The 20,404-nt window shown below is 36.6% G+C and overlaps 2 protein-coding genes across 2 annotated transcripts; one reads left to right on the top strand and one right to left on the bottom strand.

Annotated features, from left to right (window-relative positions):
* The first annotated feature begins 266 nt into the window (after positions 1-266).
* On the top strand, positions 267-1,710 carry LOC108993274 (transcription factor TCP12). The gene has a single exon (XM_018968131.2). It carries the CDS (start codon positions 267-269, stop codon positions 1,518-1,520), a length of 1,254 nt encoding a protein of 417 aa, XP_018823676.2. The 3' UTR covers positions 1,521-1,710.
* An 11,490-nt stretch (positions 1,711-13,200) lies between these two features.
* Positions 13,201-17,069, bottom strand: LOC108993289 (coiled-coil domain-containing protein 130-like). The gene is made up of 7 exons (XM_018968153.2): positions 17,015-17,069; positions 15,518-15,580; positions 15,346-15,425; positions 14,850-14,958; positions 14,373-14,532; positions 13,968-14,131; positions 13,201-13,847 (listed from the first exon to the last, which is right to left on the bottom strand). The coding sequence occupies exons 1-7, from the start codon at positions 17,015-17,017 to the stop codon at positions 13,512-13,514; spliced, it is 915 nt and encodes a 304-aa protein (XP_018823698.2). The 5' UTR covers positions 17,018-17,069; the 3' UTR covers positions 13,201-13,511.
* Between the last annotated feature and the right edge of the window lie 3,335 nt (positions 17,070-20,404).

Here is a 20,404-nt window from a genome sequence, read left to right as displayed (position 1 = left end):
TCTTCAATCTTCAACATCCTTACCCACTACCTCCCTAGGTTATAAAGAAACCAGTCCAGGACTCTTAATTTTCACCAGCTACTTAAATATATATACATAACCCCATTTATAGCTCCACCATAGGATCTCAGAACATAGCTAGGCAGGCAAATTGACCACTTTCGTCTCTCCTTGTTCCTCCCCATAACTTTTTTATTTTTCATTTTTTCAAGAACTAGTTCTCAATTACAAATCAATTTCCAAAAGCTTGGACTGTGCTAGAGGCCATGTTTCCTTGTAGCAGCGATCACAACCCTTTTACATACAGTACCTGCCAATCCATCCTGGAGAAGCCCTTTGCAAATGATGAAAAGACAAGCTCGGGACATGAGGAAGAGCATCCCTCGTCTTATACACACCTGTCGGCATCTTTTCTTGAGGATGACGAACTATTTTTGAGTCATTTTCTTTCACAACAGAAGCTCTTTTTTGGTAGCACATCTCAAGCCGAGACCGAAAATAGTGTTGCGGCTTCAGTCAAGGCAACAAATGACAAAAAGGAGGCGAGTGGAAACACTGTGGCTGAGCAGATGCCTTCGAAAAAACCACTTCCGAACAAGAAAAGTAGAGGTGGTGCAAAACAGACAGTTCCCAGGAAGAGAACTGGGAAGAAGGACAGGCACAGCAAGATCTGTACAGCTCATGGCCCGAGAGATCGCAGAATGAGGTTGTCCCTTCAGATTGCGCGTAAGTTCTTTGATCTTCAAGACATGTTAGGCTTTGATAAAGCGAGCAAAACCATTGAGTGGCTATTTACTAAGTCAAAGACTGCAATCAAGGAACTCACAGAGAGCATCTCACAAGTGAAGCAAAGTTGCAGCGACGGTACTAAGAGTGTGTCGGTTACATCCGATAACGAAGAGATTTCAGAAAACGTGGAGATTGCGGGTGATGATGGAGACCAAGGGGGTTTTGGTGCAGATGTTGAATCTTTCAATCGCATGGCCAGAGAGAAAACAAACAGAAAATCACTTATTGTTGCAAGGGATTCCCGGGACAAGGCAAGAGCTAGAGCGAGGGAGAGAACAAGGAACAAAATGATGATCAGGGGGCTTGAGGTATCGAAACAAATGTCTGAAGGCGAAAACCCTAACAATTTGGGACAGTTATGTTCTTCTATCCCCGTTGAAGAAGCTGGTGAGGAATCATCTTTCCGTGGCCAAGAAAGGAAATCTTCTCTACAGATGGTGGCTGATCAAGTTGAAGAACCTATCAATCACTTATTAGAACATCAAATCAATTATTCTGTGAGCATTAATGAGAGATTTTTGGGCGTTATTGGTGCCCCAAGATCATCTTTGATTTTGAATCATTCACGCAATGTTGCAGCCTCAAGTGGGGGGAATCCCACGGAAGATTTTCCCGGATTTCCTGTAAATTGGATCAACAACAATAATGCTAATATGCAGAGAAGCATGAAGCCGTCCACAGGTAATGTCCAATTGAGAATCCCCGGGGTGCAATTCCCATGGGTACCTTAAAACCTCAAGAACGGAAGCATACTTACGATCGACTTTGATCTCCACCTATAATTCCCAATTAAGAACAGATCATGCTTCATTCAAAGTTCTCATGATAACCGCGCACCCCTAAAAACCCAAGAGCAAAACCGTAGTTCAATTCCATCACCTCCTTGAATTGATCTCAACCACAAAACCCTAGTATAAACGTTTTGGCCACCGCTGATAATTATTGTAATCTCATTTTCTAGTGACTGGTTTTCTGGAAATCCTGAAATGGGTGGCAAGCATGGTTGTTTATCTTGATCAGGTGCTCCTTTTTTGTTTTGTTTTGTTTTTTTTTTTTTTCAGTACATGAACGGGACAATCAAAGGTGTGGTTAGCCGTACGTCTTCAACACCATGCTCATTGTTCTAATTAATTGATTGCTTGACCGGGTACTAAAACTAGGTAGTGATCATTGAAGTTGAATTTCTCATCTTCAAATTAATTTGCTAGATTTTGGAGCTTTGTTTGGTATGTCGACACATCATTAATGTACGTACTGGATTGCGTCGATATTTGTATCAATGTTGAATCATTATCATATTATATCATGGTGTGATGAGTACTGCTATTCACTACAAATCTGAGTGATCCATTCGGTATAGAATAATTTTTAGGACATAATTTCTTTTCATTATTATATATTCCCAACTAATAGTAGTCAATTTTTTGCAAATTAATTAGGATATTAATCTCGCTAGCGATCGATGCTGCATGGGTTACACTTCATGATGAACTAGCTAGTGTTGGAAAATGATCATCAAGTACTAAAACAAACAACATATCTGCAGGATGATGAGTAAAATCAAATTGAAAGAAAAAGTAACAAAAAAAGAAAAAGAAAAATGAACATATATAGACAAGCTACTAGCTAGTGGATCTTGATCCAGTAGCTAGCTACTTAATTCTGATGATCAATATTGTTTTGCCGAAGATATATATCTATATATAGAAAAATGCTATTTATACTTAAGAAAAACATACAAAAAACTTACTTCTCTATATGTCAATTATTGATATGTTGAAAATTATAAAATTTGAAATTCAAAATTTGAATTTAAAATCAAAACTAATAAAATGAGTCTTATAAGTAAAAGTGTAAGTAAAAATTGTAAGTATATGTAGCACTACTCATATATATATATATATATATATATATATATATATATATATATGCATGCATGCATATTCTCTGGTTAAGCAGGTTAATTAATATAGAATCATGAGTAGTACTGCAACAGCTCCATGTTCTTTTCCTTTCTGTTAGCTTGTATTCTAAATAGGTCATGGATATGGCAGTTATATTATATCTTTATTCGAAAGCATCTTGGGGTATCATATGTACGTATTACTGCCTCACAGCTTAAAGAGGGATATGCAGCTCAGATATGGTTGATACCATAAAATTATATGATCTTCCACAGGGGGAGTTTCAAGCAAAACCGGCCACCAGACCATATACACCGCTAGCTGCATGCTTTCAGAATTAAGTAGTACTTAATTCCAGGTAAAGAAATATTTACTCGAATTATTGTGAACTCATAAATTCCATTAGTGCAATAAATTCATATTGCAATTATAATGAAATAATGTAGTACTATATACATATATATATATATATATATATGTAAGTAGAGATATAATGTAAGTCCTAAATAATACCTAAAATCAGTCACTTGGTTCTGATCTCCTTAGGAATTAAGAATTATACTTAATTTATCCCTAATCAGACTATTACTCATTTTGCAACACAAACTGATCTACATTACAAAATTAGTTGTCACTTAACCCCTAATTTGGGTATTGGTCTGATCAAAATGCTCTTTTGTTCATATCTGACAGTTAATATACATCACAAAAGAACCAATGCTTAGCTTATTAATTTAGGCAAATTGATTCTGTAGTAGTACTTCATGTTAACTTTAATCCAAAAAGAATTAAGAAAAAAATCGTTATCTAAAGGTATTGTTTTGTGTTTAATTATCTGCAGTGGAAAAGCTTCAGGTGATCATTTTCTTTTTCTCTATTAGAACACAAATATCATGCAAACAACCATGCAATTCATACCTAGGTAAGCGTAGAATATTGCTATCGATCGCATTAGGGGAAAGACTACATAATGTAAATCAAGCATGCTTGTACCAATGAAAATCTAGCAATAGTTTGGATGAAGATCACTGCCATCTATGTTGAAATTGCAGTGAAAAAGATATCAAAAAGCTTCATGATGTGGAACCCTTGATCAGGTTTCCAAAAGTACTCCTAGTAATGCAGAATATAGTTTTCATGAGCAGTATACTAGCAATTTTTTTGGGGATATATATATGTGCGCGCGCGCGCGCGCCTGTGCGCGTTTAAGAGTTTTTCATGCATTGATTAATGATTTCTACTTGGTCTCGTTCCATTGGATGCTGAATGATGTCAGGTGCATCTACATGTCAATAAATTCTATTCTAATGAGAACTCCGATCCATGGATTTTCATGCCATGCATGTTGCTGGCTTTAACCTAAGATCAGCTCGCAGTTAGCAAAGAAAAAGCAGTGTAGATGAACATGCGCGCATGGTTTCATGTCTATGGTTAGCTATGTTAATAATCTTTTAGCTAGCAAACAAAATAAGGCAATGACCTAGTAAAGTAGCTATCTAATATAGATCATACATGCAGAAGAAGAATAGCACAGATCGAGAGCTTTACAACGAGTTATTGTCACATTAATCAAGGGCAAGATATGATATAATATACCAAGCGTGTTAAGTATATATAAGCCTGCTTGCAATGAGCGCATTCAGATCGAAACTTCGATGATAAATTTTTATTGTATGTCGCTCGCTAGCTAGGCTCATACGATACCTTGCTGACTTCCTATTCATGACCGGAGAAGCTAAAGCTGCATTACAAGCTATCCAAAGAAGCTGTTTGCCTCTAACCGATAGAAAAAAATCCTTCCATTTTTGACTGGTGCATCATCACAACGTCCTTAATTCAGAATAGATATCTCACAATAGTCATCTGCTATAGATGTACGCACCTACGTCCTAGAAGTACTGTCAATTCCTGATCCTCAGCACATGAAACTGCTCCACGGGCCACTTCCCTTAATTAGCTTGGAGGTATTAATCTGTCAAAAAAACTAACCCATATATGCTGACGGCCTAATCGGTGAAATAAACTTGCAGTACTATATACACACCGGCCCTGTTTAATTTCAGGGTTTACAATTTTAAACGTTAGCTGCTGCCTCTACACCTCCCTTTCTAATTAGATACCCTCCACCTTTCCTCCCCTCGTCCTTAGAAGAAAAAGCTACCAATGTGGATGGGAACTAACTAGCCTCTGATCTACCTTAATTAATTTGTCATGACATTCATTAATTATCCAAACCTCGATACCTGTCTGGCCTTTCCCTCGCTAACTACTATCTGTCATCCTCTACATATATATGTATATAACCACCATGCATGCATCAAAAAGTTGCACAATGTCGCCTCTGTATATATATATACCTTCATCATAACCAACGCCGACTCGTTTTCTGATCTCTTCAGCGAAAACGCTCTTGAGAGAGGTCAAAAAAATCTTACCTTCTCTGTCCAAAGGGTGGCTCCAGCCACCCACCCTCCTCCCATCTGTATAGTCTAGCTAATGTTCTATTGTGTCTTTCTTTTCTTTTCTTTTTTTTTTTTGTAGTTTTTTCTAAATTTTCCGACCATAGCACATAGAAGTGTCGATCTACTGCTTTCCAACCACCCAAGACTGCCATGTGCTGCACCACAAGACTCACCGGCTGCCAATCCTTTGGATAGCAGACGAAAAACATCGAAAAGAGTGGCGTGCATATTTCCCAAACCATGCATGGATCTCACGCGGCGCCACACCACGGCGAGTTTGCCGCCAACATGCGCGGCATTTTTGGGGTCAGCAATCTCCGATCTCTTAGATTCGACCAACGTCCAGTCTCTTACTGTGGAACGTGCTCCTCATGCACCACCACAGTTCCTAGCGGTCTTCTATCAGCAATTTGACACTTCTCCAACTTGCTATATTTCTATGTTATTGCTAATCCTAATCAAGGATCTTGGGAAAAAAGTAGTAAAAGTCTTTTTCAGTTTGTCCAAACCAGTGACATGCAACACAAATATCTGTATTATAGTCCGCTTATCGAATTGTATCAAAACCACTTCAGGCAGCTTCCCCTTATGAGAAATGGATGGGGTCAAGTCCTTGACACTTTGGAATGAATGTTAGGGCCTCCCACCTTATTATCTTTGTTTTATATATCTACAAGATGCTTGATTAGAAGGGAAAAAAAAAAAGCCTTCATCATCCCTTAATTACATACTGCTGGTACGTACGATGAGAGTAGCCTTCAGTCTTCACAACATAGATTGACACCCAGCTTAAAAAGGCAATCTCACCGAACCGACAAAATCAATTGTACGTCTGTAACTTATTGATAACAGTTGGTATTAGTGCTACTTTTACCAGCTCCTTTGTGGAGCGATGTCCAGCATTAGTACTAGTACTTGAGTCGATACCAGTACTTGGTTTGAAGTTTGAACTGTAACAGCAACTCGACCGAGTCAGTACTGTATACCCAAGGACTCAGATTCACACATAAAAGTCCTAAATCTCATGATTAAAACATCGTGGAAGTTTATATACTTGCAGAATGATCTACGTCTACAATCGATTAAACTAAACAATATCATGTTCGTTTTCTTAATTTTTATATATATATATATATATATATATATATATATATATATATTAAAATAACTAGTTACCCTGGAAGAGATCCTATACACCGAATCACTTTTTCAAGATACTGTTTGTTTCTGTATCAATTCATGTTATATACAGGTACCAAACCCTAGAGTTCCCTTATAAGCCTTGGTGCACAAATCAACTTATAAATGATCTGATCCTGTTGAAGGACACAAAACTAGCATACTCCCCTTAAATAGCAGTCTAAAGTTTTAAGGGTTAAATTTATAAGACCCTAAAGCTCGCAACATTAATATATATTACAACTTACTCCACGATCTATTTGATGAGATTAAAGTAAAATATATATATATATATATTTATATATATATATGCCCGTTAAACAGGAGACAGGCTAGGCTCTAATAAAAGAGGACTGCATGCTTTCTCTTTATGCATGGGACAAGCATCAACCATGCACTTTGTGATATAAATTAGTATAAACAGTTAATGATCAATAAGTGTATATCTACTAAGGCCTGGTCTGTCCAGAAAAAGAAATTGTGACTGTCAACTGGAAATGTAAACAATTATATATATATTAATCTTATATATATACGGTAGTAGCATCAAGTTTTGAAATTCGCTACTATATATATATATATATATATATATATAGTTGTGCTGTATATGAGTCACATACTCTGCATATCACTTAAAAAATATGTGATTTTATTTTTTAATCTTTATGTTTCATATCTCATAAAATATGAGAGTAAAAGAATAAATTTATATATTTTTAAATGCATGGTGTACATGAATATAAAGCTTATATATAGAATTATATATATATATAAATACTTTTTATAGAATTATACTTTTGGATTTATAAGTGATTTTAAAGCATCCTATTTTCTATTGTATAATCATTATAATTTTTTTAAAATTTTTATATAAAATATAATAAATAATTTTTTTTATAAATATTAAAATAATAATATTATTAAAAAATAAAATTTTAATAATATTTTATTCAACTCATTTAAAATCATCTCAATTTTTTCAATTGATGATCTCCGACCAGCAGTTTGATATTAAAACTTTTATTGAGTTAATTTGGTGCAAATCATAGCTAGATCAAGTAGTGTAGGTCGATAATATGCATGATCAAGTACCAACTCATTCAAACCTAATTAACTGGGAATTGCATCAACTCCTCAAACTAGTTAGTCTTATATTTGGATCAGCTCATTCGATCATTCTAATTAAAGTTATTAAACATTAACGGAGATAGAAAAATTCTACTCATCATCTTTATATTACAAGCTAGCCTGCTTTTATTTTTTATCATTTTATTTTTTCCTTAGTAAATATGTGATGAATGAATGATGAATAGAAGAACTGATCTCTTAATTTAGTTGAAATAAAAAAAAATAAAAAAACACGTATAAAAGTGTGCTGGATAGAAGGCCTCGTGGAGATATATATTATATTGACTTGGATCTTCATGGCCTGGCCTCCTTGCTGGACATCTATATTCATCATAAATGCCTAGTACTATATATATTTATAAGTTTCAGTAATAATAATTTAACGAAAATGTACATGGGTACGTACGCACGTAATCTTCTCAAATTACCACCCATAATTTAGCAATCACCCTCTCAAATAATCAATTTCTAAAATCACTAAAATTACCAAACAATTGCAGTACTACCCTTATGTAAAAAATTTAACACAAATATTTCATTCAAAATAATAAATATATATTATATATATGTTTCATGAGCATTGAGTGGACTGTGGGTCAATTAATAATTCGTTTTTAATAGGCTTTCCTATATATATATATATATATATATATATGATTCGACATTAACCAGCTCCCACAACTATATATATATGCGATTAGACTACGTACATATGAATTAATATAGATATTTACGATAACGGAAGCAGACTATTATATAGACGTGATTAGACTAGGCGGCGCAGATGCATGGGCAGGGCACGTTTCAGAAGCTTCTTAAGCGGAGACTATTGTTCGGTGGCAAAGCTTTCATTTGTTTGCGGGTTAATAATTTGTTCGAGTTTCGATCCTTTCCTTTGTTTTGTGGTTTTGTTATGGTGACAGGACGCGTGGCGTGGTTTGTGGCAGAGGAGCTCAAATCCTTATGGCGGAGGTACGCAATTCGAGTTGCGCTGATTCGTGCGTGCATGGCTTAACTCTGTGTGTGCCGTGTGGTGCTTTGTGCTGCATGGAGTGCGTGCATGTTTGTGGTGGGAGGGGCGGGCTGGCTGCCTTTGAGCACCAATATATATATTCACGGAGATAGATATCTGCAGTGCGGTGCTTTAATTTATGGCACTCATGAGAGGCAAGAGCACGATGCTTAATTATGTCATCGCTCGTGCATGGTTGAGACTGGATCCCGGTTTCATCTCAATTATTATAATTTTTTTAAAATTTTAATTAAAATATAATAAATTTTTTAATTTTTTTAAATCTCAAAATATTAATAATATTAAAGAATAATATTATAATAATATTTTATTTAATTTTTAATTTTTATCTAAAATCAATTCATATTGTCTCACCCTCCAATTGGGACTGAGAGGTCTATAATTTGTTGGGAAGTGACGGGTTTTACGGTATCAGGGTGGAGTTTGGGTCCTCAATTGATCTACAACTTACAAGTAGATCAGTACTAGATCTTCATACGTACGTACAGTTATATAAAGAAATTTAAATATCGATACTTTTTTATGTTTATTGACGTACGTACGTACGTAGAAGGTTATCTGCTATAAATATATATATATATATATATATGGATTAATGATTAATAGATTTATAAATATTAGATGCATGGATGCTAGTGGTGATGCTATCTGAAGAAGCTAGTTTGTTTTTGTGCAAGTAAATGCATTTTTGCTCCATTTGAGAGTTGAGAGATGGAAGATGATGATTCGTTAGAAATTCAAATTAATGGACAAGGAAGAAGCCAATTAGCTAGACAGAAACAATTAAGGAGGGAGATACTAATATATAGTCGATGGTGAATGTACCTATATAGCAAGTTCTTTGGTGAAGAGCCTGCTTCAATATTGGCCGGCCATTTACCCCATACAACAATATATCATATTGTATTCATCATCATCATGTGGGAATAATTCGATCTGATCTGACTCGACCTACATCAAATGTACATATATAATAAATCAAACGTTGCAACTTCAATACGAGCCCATCTCTCATATCTACGCTACTTTAGCATGCAGATCCATCGTGTTTACCTATATTTATATAATATAGACGTATGGACTAATTTTAACACCTTTTACTGCTTTAAATTACAATATATATATATATATATATAAAGTTAATATTATATATAATAGCAGAGGGCCAGTGTATTAATGAAAGCAACTGTAGTTTCATCAGATTGACGTTAAAAGTAAGGAAAGGATGCACGCAGCGACAGACACGACACCTGCAGTCTAGTTGCTAATCAAAAAGCAAGAACTTTAGTTGCCCGTTTAACTACTGATAGTATCGGTAACAATGAATAATGCAGAAGCCACAGAACCTTTTATTATCGTTCACTTTTTGCGGACGAACAACCAGAGGAGATGCATGATGCTGCTTGATTGAAAAGATGAGGTAAAAAGAAAAGAAAAACAGAAAAAAAGTCCCGTGGTCGACGTGGGTCCAACTTTCCATAAAATAGGCTTAGTAAAAAAGAAATTTTGTAGGCTTAATTAGTAAGAATTCGAGACTGCAAAAATGCAACTTCATCTACTGATTCAAGCTTTTTCCCAATAAACTTTAGTCCTTAAAGTTGTTTCTGAGAGTTAAACATGTTTGCGTCGTACAAGACAGCCTAGGCAATCTCGTAGGCAAGGAGAACCTATATATGCCGTATTCTGCTAAAATAAAACAAAAGATTGAGAAACAATTATAAATAAAGAAATGGAATCCCATGAATGAAGTTGAACGTCTGGCCTCCGAGAACTAGCTAGTATAGGCCAGTGGCCATGACTAATATTTGATGCTGACTGAAGGTACAATGCAGCAGAGGTTTGGCCAGAGAGAGCAGATAAGAAGGGAGATATATTCAAATCGCAGTACTCAATCAAGACCTAATTTCTTCTGGTACATACTAATGACTCTACCATAGGACACATACATGACGATAAGAGGAGGTGTGGGTCCCCGTGAGAGTAGTAAATGTTTTGGTCCGATCGATCAGGTCGACCGTTCGATGGAAGTGTTTAAAAAACATGCATTTCTAGGTATCGCTTTCATTTATTTTCAGGAAGTATACGCATGCAGGCATTATAAGGATAAAAGAAGTAGAAGAAACAACAAACAAGAATAAAAGGGAAAAAAATTCAGAAGAAAAAAGCATGAAAATCATCATAACCACTAAGTTCTACGAATTACAAAGAGACGAATTAGAGAGATGATCAGCTTAAAATTAAGAAAGTAGGATGATTAGGCTATAACTACTGACCTAGATTGGTTGCCGTTATGATCCTTGGGGTGGAATCGCCGATTCTTTCGTCGCCCAAACCGGAATATGGAAGTACGAAGGTGCAGCCAGAGCTAGAAACCCCACAGAACCAAATACCAAAAACACTTAGTGAAGAAGACCATTCAGGGGACAGTATGTATGATGGAGCTAAAAGCCCGGAAAAGAGATACCTGTGTTACGTTCAAAAACTTAAAACCCGAGCCTTTGCAGAGAGAGAGAGAGAGAGAGATGTTAACGTTGACAACTGAGAGGCAAGAGCACCCCAAATGATGACTCTTGTACTGGGCAGTGAACATATATCTGTGAAAGGGGCTCTTCAATAGATAAAAAAAAGTTAGTTATTTGGATTTGATTTTCTTGTTTTGGCTCAATTGCGTGATCTTATTGCAGTGTTAGGTGTTTACAGGCTTTATAGGTTGTACTGAGGAGCTATCTATGCTGCTTAAAAGTGAGGGGGAATCCAAACAGAGCACAAGAAGATCTAAGAGTACATTTAATGTGATTATAATATCTGGCTGCTTTCTTTTCTGCTTTTTATTTATTTTTTGTTCTCATTTTGAATAGCAATTAGTAAGAGTACAATGGCGGAAACGGGGTTTAAGCTGGGGGCTGCATGTACAAGTGGTCCGGTTGGAAGATACCTGGAGGTAGCCCGTCAGTAAAATTAATACTTATGTAAACTTTTACATTTGAAAAGTTTCGAATATTGTAAAGATAATTAATGGTGGATGTTCTTAATGATTGATTGATTGAGAAGAACAGCGATTTTTTCAGTTGGTATATATCGCAAATTGAAATTGACATTCACGGGACCTAGTCTTGATTTCTATAAAGGATGTTCGATGATGATCTCCACCCAATTAAAGATGCATGCTTGTCTGTTGTTTTTGCGAGGATTACTGCAAGCTGTTTTTTTTTTTTTTTTACAAGAGGACGGTACTCTAATTTTATTGATAGCCCTCATTTATGGTGGAAGAATACCATGGTTACAAACAAATGCCTAGAGGTTACATACAATCATAGAATCCAAACCTAGGCATCAAAAAAAGGTATAGACTAACTCAAACCCTATACAGTTATTCAATATAAACAAATAGAACTCAAATCTTAATGAATAATTTAAATCAACTAAATCTGCATAAAATCGAATAGTGTACTAAATAACCTGCATAAAACCTGCACAAAAAATTGCATAATCCCAATTGGTCTTGCCGAATAGCTTCAACAAGAATAATAATAAGAAAATAAACGTGAAAGTGAAAAATCACAACACTAGACCCTTGCAACCTGCATTAAGCAAACTTTAATCTTAGAAAAGGTAAAAGAGTATTTATCAAGGCGCAACAAACCTTTAAATCTTCTATTTTGACTGGTGACCTTAGTTGGTAGTGTTTACTTGGGAGTGCTGGAATCGAATAAACTTTCTTACAATTCATCTAATCATTACATTATATACTTGTTCATATACCTTGAGCAAGGCATTGAATTATTTGCTTTGTATTGATATATATATATATATATATATATTTATACACACCACTGCAGTCTACTGCTTAATTTGATTGTGTAGTATCTGTTATGCTGTGCTGTGGTCTTGCCCTGTAACTTTTTTTTAGAGGATCCTCTCTTGGTTAATGAGATTTTACCAACCCAACCCGGAAACAGAGATGTGACTTGAAATAACAATATTTTCAAAGATGAGACTACATTGGAAAGCGTTTAAAACTTTTAAGGGATCGATAAATTGCAATCCAAAATTGTGCTGCAGTGCTACCATAGAGTTTCCCTTTTTAGAGTTTCTTTAAGATCACTTCGAGTTAGGTGCAGTTTGAATAGTAAAATAAGATGAAATAATTTTAGATTAAAATTAAAAGTTGAATAAAATATTATTTTTTAATATTATTATTATTTTAAAATTTTAAAAAATTGAATTATTTATAATATTTTGTATAAAATTTTTAAAAAATTATAATAATGAAATGAAATGAAACACTTTCACTATCTAAACGAGACCTTAATAAAGTTAATTTATTTATAACTAACCATTGGTAGAGTTTCTTAATCACCGACTTCTAATCTTAAATCCAATATTGCATATAGCTCAAGGGCCAACGATGCATGGGTCTACAGACATCCCAACGACCATAAATCACAGGTTTATAAGAAAAGTCACAAAAAAACATAATAAATCATGATACGTAGGCTACTGCAAGACTGGAGGGGCATAAAGTTATCTTTCCTGAGTGTTTGAACCTGTATGACCTTATATATACCTATTTGATTCATTCCTATAATGTCTCATCCAGATGCTGTTTCCCAATAATTTTGTGGGATGAAGACATCATATGATTATATGCTTGCCTTTTGCGGGAAACAACAAGAGGCAGTGAAATGGAAACAGCGTATTCAAGTAGAAACAATGTCTCAAATACTATCACCGCCAAACCTTCTGTTGTTTTCATTCTTTTTCACATTACAAAAGATCAAAAAGCAACATTCTGAGTTGTAAGAGCTCGTAAATACAACACAATGAAACACCAAGTGTGAAAGATTATAACCAAGCAGTAGATCTAACTAATATATGTACACGCTCCATTTCCACCATGAACAGGAATATATGCTGAAAGCAAAATCAACACCAGATGGTTCTAAAGCTCACTAAAAAAAGGTCCCATTATTCTAGTAAATTGTCAACGATAATTGTCTTTGCTATTATTGAACTTCACCTGCGCCTCCGTGAAGTGACAGCACCCCGTGACCATGATGAAGGCTTATATACGCCAGCCAGCAAGTCAGATGCCGCAGCTGCATTGATTTTCCTTCTCTTGGATTCTAATTCCATCTGTCTCTTAGTGGACATGGAAGACCCAGATGACCTGGGAAAGATTGGAGCAGCTTTGATCAATGCTCGCTTATCCTTTGTGTTTTTGTCAAACTTGAAAGAAAACTTCACATGGGCTGCACTGGCAGCATCTTCTTCAGACGCTGGAAGCAGTCGTATGCCAAGGCCCCTTTTCCTTGAAACAGCCTCTTCTTCAGCAACTCTTTTCTTTTGATTCTGAGAAAATCAGAAAGTGAGGAACAACTTCATTTACAGGTAGAAGAAACAAAAAGATTATTTGATAAGTGGGTAGAGGAAACATGAAAATGAAGAGCTGTTATGAGCTCAGTAGTATACTCTTAGTTGCGCCCGCAGAGCCTTGTTGAGGGCATAGTCATCTGAATGCCTGGCATCAGATACTCGCTGGAGACGCACCAGCACCGGCTCAGCTTCTTTCTTCTTCTGTAAATCTTCTTCCTGGTGTTCAAGACGGTAAAATGGATCTGCTAGTTTACCCCTTTCTGGGAAAAGGAGAACCATGTTAGAAATTTTCTCAATAAACATTACAAACAGCATCCTAAATAGGGGCATAAATATGACATGATAACTAATTAAGCCTTTGTCTTTACATCAAGATTTTAAAAACCATTTATGGTCTACCCAGGAATCGGAAGTGCATAACAATGGGTTCCATAAAATTGCAATTTACTTCGAACGATTTATATAAAAAAAATAACTGGGAGAAAAAGATTCCAAACCAACCTTCATCTGCAGGAAGTTCGAAGGTCTCTGCATCCTCAATGTCGAAGTCCTCGGTCTTCCGTTGGGCCCCACTGATGATCACATACTCGCAATTTTTTGGATCTGTCTGAATAACAATCTCATGCTTACAGCATGCAGACTTCATTGTAAAGCTCCATATCTGAAAGACTCAAAAAGGATATTCAGTGTCAATTGAAAATATTCTGGGCGGAAACACCAAAAAATTAGCTATCTCATGAGCTTACACTGTGACCAGAAGATATTGAACACTAATTCACAATAAAAAATAAACTTGCTTGTTAAGATAGATTAAATTGGACAAGACGCATATCAGCAGAATATGATGAAAAGTAATCATGTGTCTGTTTGCTTTCATCTTCAAAATAAAATCCATGATTGAACATAATCCTTAATCTGTTCACAGTCCTTGCATTCCTATATCAGAGAGAAGTACCCATGATCAATTGCAAAAGATACCTTTGTCGAATAATAATTTCCCACTTGCTTTTTCTCTGCATTGAACCTAACACCCTTAGCAATCATAGAATTGCATCCACCACACCATATATTAAAGGGCATCTCAAACCTGGAAGCAAGGGAAAAAGCAATTGAGAGTAGGCAAAATAAAGTGAGAAGAAAAACAAAAGATAAAACTTGATAAAGAGATGAAAAAGACAGAGATCAAGGAAAAAGAGCCCAAGTCTGATACAGAAAATCTTAAGCCTAGAAAGGCCTGCAAAGAGAATAGGGTGGGAGGCAAAACTCTTGTTGTCAAACACCAGTTTCAAACAGAGGCTTAAGCCTATAGAAAGACCTTCAAAGAGAAGATGGCGGCAAGCAAATTCTAAGCCGTCGGGGTTTCCCCTTTTCCATTATCAGACAAAGTTTACAAGTCAGTAAACCATATACACATCTTTACAAATTTAAGCTTTTGAGACAGGCATGCCATCAGAAACTTGAGAAAATGCATCACCTTATAATCAATATGCCTTGGTCTATTTTCCTTGCCCTCTCTCTCAACGCATGTTGACCATGAAACTTGTTCAAAGAACCCTGAGAGAAGAACAGTTGTGAGAATTCAAAGAACTCATGCATCATCAAAAGCTATCTAACAATGATATAGAGCAACCACTATTAAAGTATACCTGGCTTGGGGTCCATTCTGGAGGATAGTAAAAATTGTCAGCTCTAGCAGCTGCAAGTGAAGACTGCAGAAATCCAAGCAAAGCAAGTTTAGCACATTCAACGAATTGACAAGATGCTTGAGAAAAGTTTTAAAAATACTCAGGAAACACCAAAGAATCATTCGCAGTCCAAGGAATGACTTGAATATTACAATTCAAAGTCACGCAGGAATTATGATATCCCAGCGCTTTGTTCAAAAGTAAAATTGACAATGGGAGTAAAGTTTCGTGGGAAATAAAATTTGAGCAGCATTCCTGCTCCCATAAGAATGGGATGGAGGATGAGATCGTGAGCTCAATATCTATTGCTTTGTGTAAATTAACAAGTTAGAGAGAGAGAGAGAGAGAGAGAAGCACCATACCACTCCACATTATACAGAGTGGAAAACTATCATGTAAATGCCGCATAAAGTTCTATAAGGAAATGTAGAAAACAATTTCAAATAACAAATTCTATCATCTATTCAGAGGTAATGGCTGTAAACAGTTCTAACATTACGATGGATCTCGCAAAAGTAAAGTCGGCTAATTGTAAATTTCTCTAAAACCATCACACACCTAAAGAAAAATCCTACGATATCTAAATTGCTTCCCATTTCATAAGATAAGTCTCGAAGTGCTATAGAATATTCATGTATACTTGGCCTATGCCTATTTATTCGTCTTATTAAATTTTCTTATAAATTTTTTTATCGATAAAAAAGGGCTATAAAAAAATTTCTTATCTATTTACTTGTCTTAATCTATTTTTTTTCTTATCCATAAAAAAAAGGGCTAGACCAACAATGACAAGATAATTTAAACAATTCAGAAAAGATTTCTTCGGTTGGTAGAAGAAGAAGAATGACACTCCAAACTCAATGTTTTCAAGCATCTTGCATCTTCGGAAGATAATTCTCAGCTATCGTTCAAAAATGAACTCTGATGCTACCACACAGCCAAAATCATCTAATCAATTCGAATCACATGGCTGTGAAATCAGAGGATCCAGAACATTCAGCGTACAAATAATACCGTAACCGCAAGTGTGCTCTCAAGCAAACATCTCGTGTAATTTACCCGATCATCTCCAATAGAAAGTTAAAAAATTCAAGTTATAGTACAACAGTAAGGGACTTATTGATTATGACTTTTTCCCAATCATTCCAGCTCTAATTAATCCGTATCAGATCGGCTAATCCCTTTTTTACTCATGAAAACAAATCAAACCGTTAATTTATATTAAATTAAAGAAATAATCAAAATTCCAAACAAATAAAAGAAGAAAGCCCCAAACGAAACGCATCTAAATCCAAAACCTAGGAGTCTTTGAAATAAATAAAAAACCCTAACATGTATTGTCATCTTGAAGAGGAATTTAATAAGAAACAACAACAACTGCAACAAAATGGATAAGAATCAAACGAAACAACCTAGAAATATTAGATGTAAGAAAGTAGAGAGACGAAATTTGCGTACCATCTTCGGAGCTGTTGTTTCTTCTTCTTCGAATGATCAGTTTTCTGAGAGATTTGGATTCCTTTTTCCTGATTTTATAGGATGACCGGCGTCGTACTTCTCTGTCAAATGATTGGGCCAAGAGTACGATTGGGCTGGGTTTGGGGGAGGGGGGTGTAAATGATTATTGGGCCGGATCAATCAAGATCAACCGAAATCTTTATGTGGACTGTGATGTGGACCCTTCACCACCTTAGCAAGTTTCACTTTAAACATTTTTAGCTGGGTAAAACGTTAGTTATATTTTGTTATACTAATTTTATTGATAAGTCTTCACTATAACGAAAAAATACTTTATATAAAAAGAAGTAACGAGGTTAAAGAATAAAACCAAGGGGTAGAAAATTATTATTAAGTCAATAAATAGTAAGAGAGCCAAATTCTACATGATAAGCACAGTAACACTTACGGGTGTAACATTTTTGCTACGAACCCAAAAAACCAATCGGACTGAAAATTTGTTTGGTCGGTTTCGATCCTTTATTTGTGAAACCGAATGAGTTTTGGTTCGGTCCCATGGTGGAGTTTTTACCTCGGCCGGACCGACCAAACTACAAATATATATTTTAAAATATTTTTTATAAATTATATATATTAATTTATATAGTAGTTATATAAGCGAATTATGTAATTTCATATTATTAACAATATAAAATATATAATTATTAATTAACTAACATCAATTAACTAATATATAATTATCAATTTTGATAATTTGAACAACTTTATTTAGACTATTTTTAAGTAAAAAATGTGCAAATAAAGTTAAATAGTTGTGTTATTCAAAATTATAAACATTGCGGGTTTTTTTTATACTAATTGGCCGAAAGTACACATTGTGGGCTTTTTTGTATGATTGGACCCCCATTTGAAACTAGTCCAAACCGATATGGACCGACTGGACCGATAGATAATGGTCCAGTCCTGTTCACTAGGGGTGATTGGTTCGATCCAGTCCAGGAAAATGATGGACCCCTCCCGGACCGAACTGATTTACACCCCGCAATAACACTAAAATGATAGCATAAAGCACGATCCAGCTTCAATTAGATAATTCAACAAAAGTTTTAGTATCCAAACCTATAAAGCAAGATAACAGTTTATGATAATGTAAAACTCTCCCACAACCTATAGGCATAGGATTGTCTTTAAATACTCCATCAATATTCAAATTCAACAAACCAAGACACGGAGGATTCCACTTGACCAATAAAAGCTTTTTAAACCTAACAATAGTAACATGAACATAGGAAGACCCCAAAATAGAGATATTAGAGCCGGAAACAAGAGTCTTAGGCTCTGTTTGGATGCTAAGAGTATCTTAGATCATCTGTAAAATAGTAGTTAATAATAGTGAACTATTTGTGAATGGTAATGAGAAAAATATTTTGTTCATTTAAGGAGAAAAATAACATGAGCAAAACTGACACTCAAATCAATCCTGCATCGTCGTATAATCGATGCTAATTACTAGCAAGGCATTTGCAACTCCTATGTTTTGATATCAATTAGAATGATCTCAATTAAACTAAAATGACACTAAAAGCTTAAAACAACTAATGGAAAACTTGGAAATTAGATATAATTAATATTACGTTTTAAGCCTAATGGTTTGATTAGGAACACAACTGTTCTCATATATTCTAGTTGGTTGTTGATGTCGTGTTTCGCAGCCCAAGCAACTCCACAGCGACCCAATTCGTCCACCTGGAACTATGAAGAAATGAAAGTTTCGGGGTGGTGGGGGACACCTCCGATACCAAAGTTAGTATGCGATCTCCTTATGAGGACTATGAAATCAAAGTATCAAAAAGTTTGAACTCCTCCCCTTATTGAGGGAAGGGGTATATATACCTGGTTGAGGACAATCATTGGGAAGGAGATTGTGGATGTATCGCTATGTACTTAGGTCGTGTGTCCTTGCCAGCTCCCTGTTGTGCAACAGATTTACTAGACTTGATCATGGCGACCACTAACAACCCAAGGAGCACATCGTGGGGTGCCTACCCTCGGGCTTCATTAAATGCAGCGTGACTACCTGTCGTGGCGTGGTCCCGGTCAGATGCGTCCACTCCTTAGGCCTGTCCAAATGCCGGGGTTTAGGGACAGTGATTGTCCTTGACCTCGCACGCTGTGGCTATAGACCAGTAGTGCGTTAGACAATTCTGCCTTCCATCTTCTGGCCAGCACGTGTTGCCTGATTGTCTCTCCTCTCAGGCCTCCTGGGCCGATCTGGTTCAGCCCACCCCTTGTTCTCGAGCCCTAGAACTGCTCGGGTCTTGTGGGCCAAGCCTATTTGTCCTATCCCAGCCCTAGGGATTACTCCCCTCACAATACCTTGCAAATTTCGAGCACACACGTGTGGTGAGAATTCAAAACGTCCTTACTGCGTCTTCGTCGGGCACGTACATGCGATCATTGTCCCAATCATTAGTGCTTGAGAGCACCTCGGACTTCCCGATAGTTGGATTTGGTGGGGGCATCTCCCCACCTTCTGCGCCGTGCATTAGCCCATGCCTTCTACGTACCCGACATGGGGTTCCTTGAACTTTCTGTGCCTTTTGTCTTCACTTCCTCCGCCATCTTCAGTCGTTACCATGGTCTTGAAAAGTTCTTCCAGCACTAAGCCTCTGTACTTTGCCGGGAGGAGTTGGGAGTCGTCAGTCTCCCACGATGACCTCTGTGCGTTTAGGGCGAAATATAGCATCCCTGCATCTGGGTTGGGTGCCTCCCCCGCTTCCCCAATCATCTTGACTTCCTTAACTTCATGCCTTAGCTTTCGGGTGTAGCATTCCTGGGCTAGAACCTACTCGCCTCGGACCTCTCCCACCCCCAAATCCATGGGAAACTTCATCTTGAGGTGGTAGGTGGAAGTTATCGTTCTCAGGTTGTTCAAGATCGAGTGGCCTAGTATTGCATTGTACGAGGAGGGGGATTTTACTACTAAAAGGTCAACCATCATGGCTGAAGTCCTGGTGGCCTTCCCATCTAGGATAGAAAGCATGATAGCCCCCATAGGCTAGATGATGTTGCCCGTGAAGCCCTTGAGCGGCGTCGGGGCCGGGCGCAGTCTATCCAGGTGGATCCTCATCCTGATAAAAACTTTATAGAATAGGATGTTCGCTGAACTGCCATTGTCGACAATGACTCTTCGAGTAGTGAAGTTGGTGATTTGTACAGTAACCACCAACGCATCGTCGTGGGGGTGGGGGTGGAGAATGTCTTCCTCATCCTTCTCATTGAAGGTTATCGTTGGGCCCTTCGGGAGTGGTCCCTCTGAGCCAATGAGGTGGAACCTCCTCTCGCGTATCCTTCTGTGATCATGAGGATCTCACCCACTAGACTGTTTTC

Source organism: Juglans regia, chromosome 6 (assembly GCF_001411555.2).
Source record: "Juglans regia cultivar Chandler chromosome 6, Walnut 2.0, whole genome shotgun sequence".
Lineage (NCBI taxonomy): Eukaryota > Viridiplantae > Streptophyta > Magnoliopsida > Fagales > Juglandaceae > Juglans > Juglans regia.
This window is presented reverse-complemented; position numbering and strand designations above follow the sequence as displayed.

Excerpts from the sequence above, each read along its gene's own strand:
- LOC108993289 (XM_018968153.2), bottom strand. Across the intron at positions 14,959-15,345 it reads CAAGGCATATTGATTATAAG|GTTTGAGATGCCCTTTAATA; the intron begins GTGATGCATTTT and ends CCTTGCTTCCAG. Across the intron at positions 13,848-13,967 it reads CTCTGCGGGCGCAACTAAGA|AATCAAAAGAAAAGAGTTGC; the intron begins GTATACTACTGA and ends TGATTTTCTCAG.
- LOC108993274 (XM_018968131.2), top strand. The coding sequence starts at position 267 with ATGTTTCCTTGTAGCAGCGATCACAACCCTTTTACATACAGTACCTGC.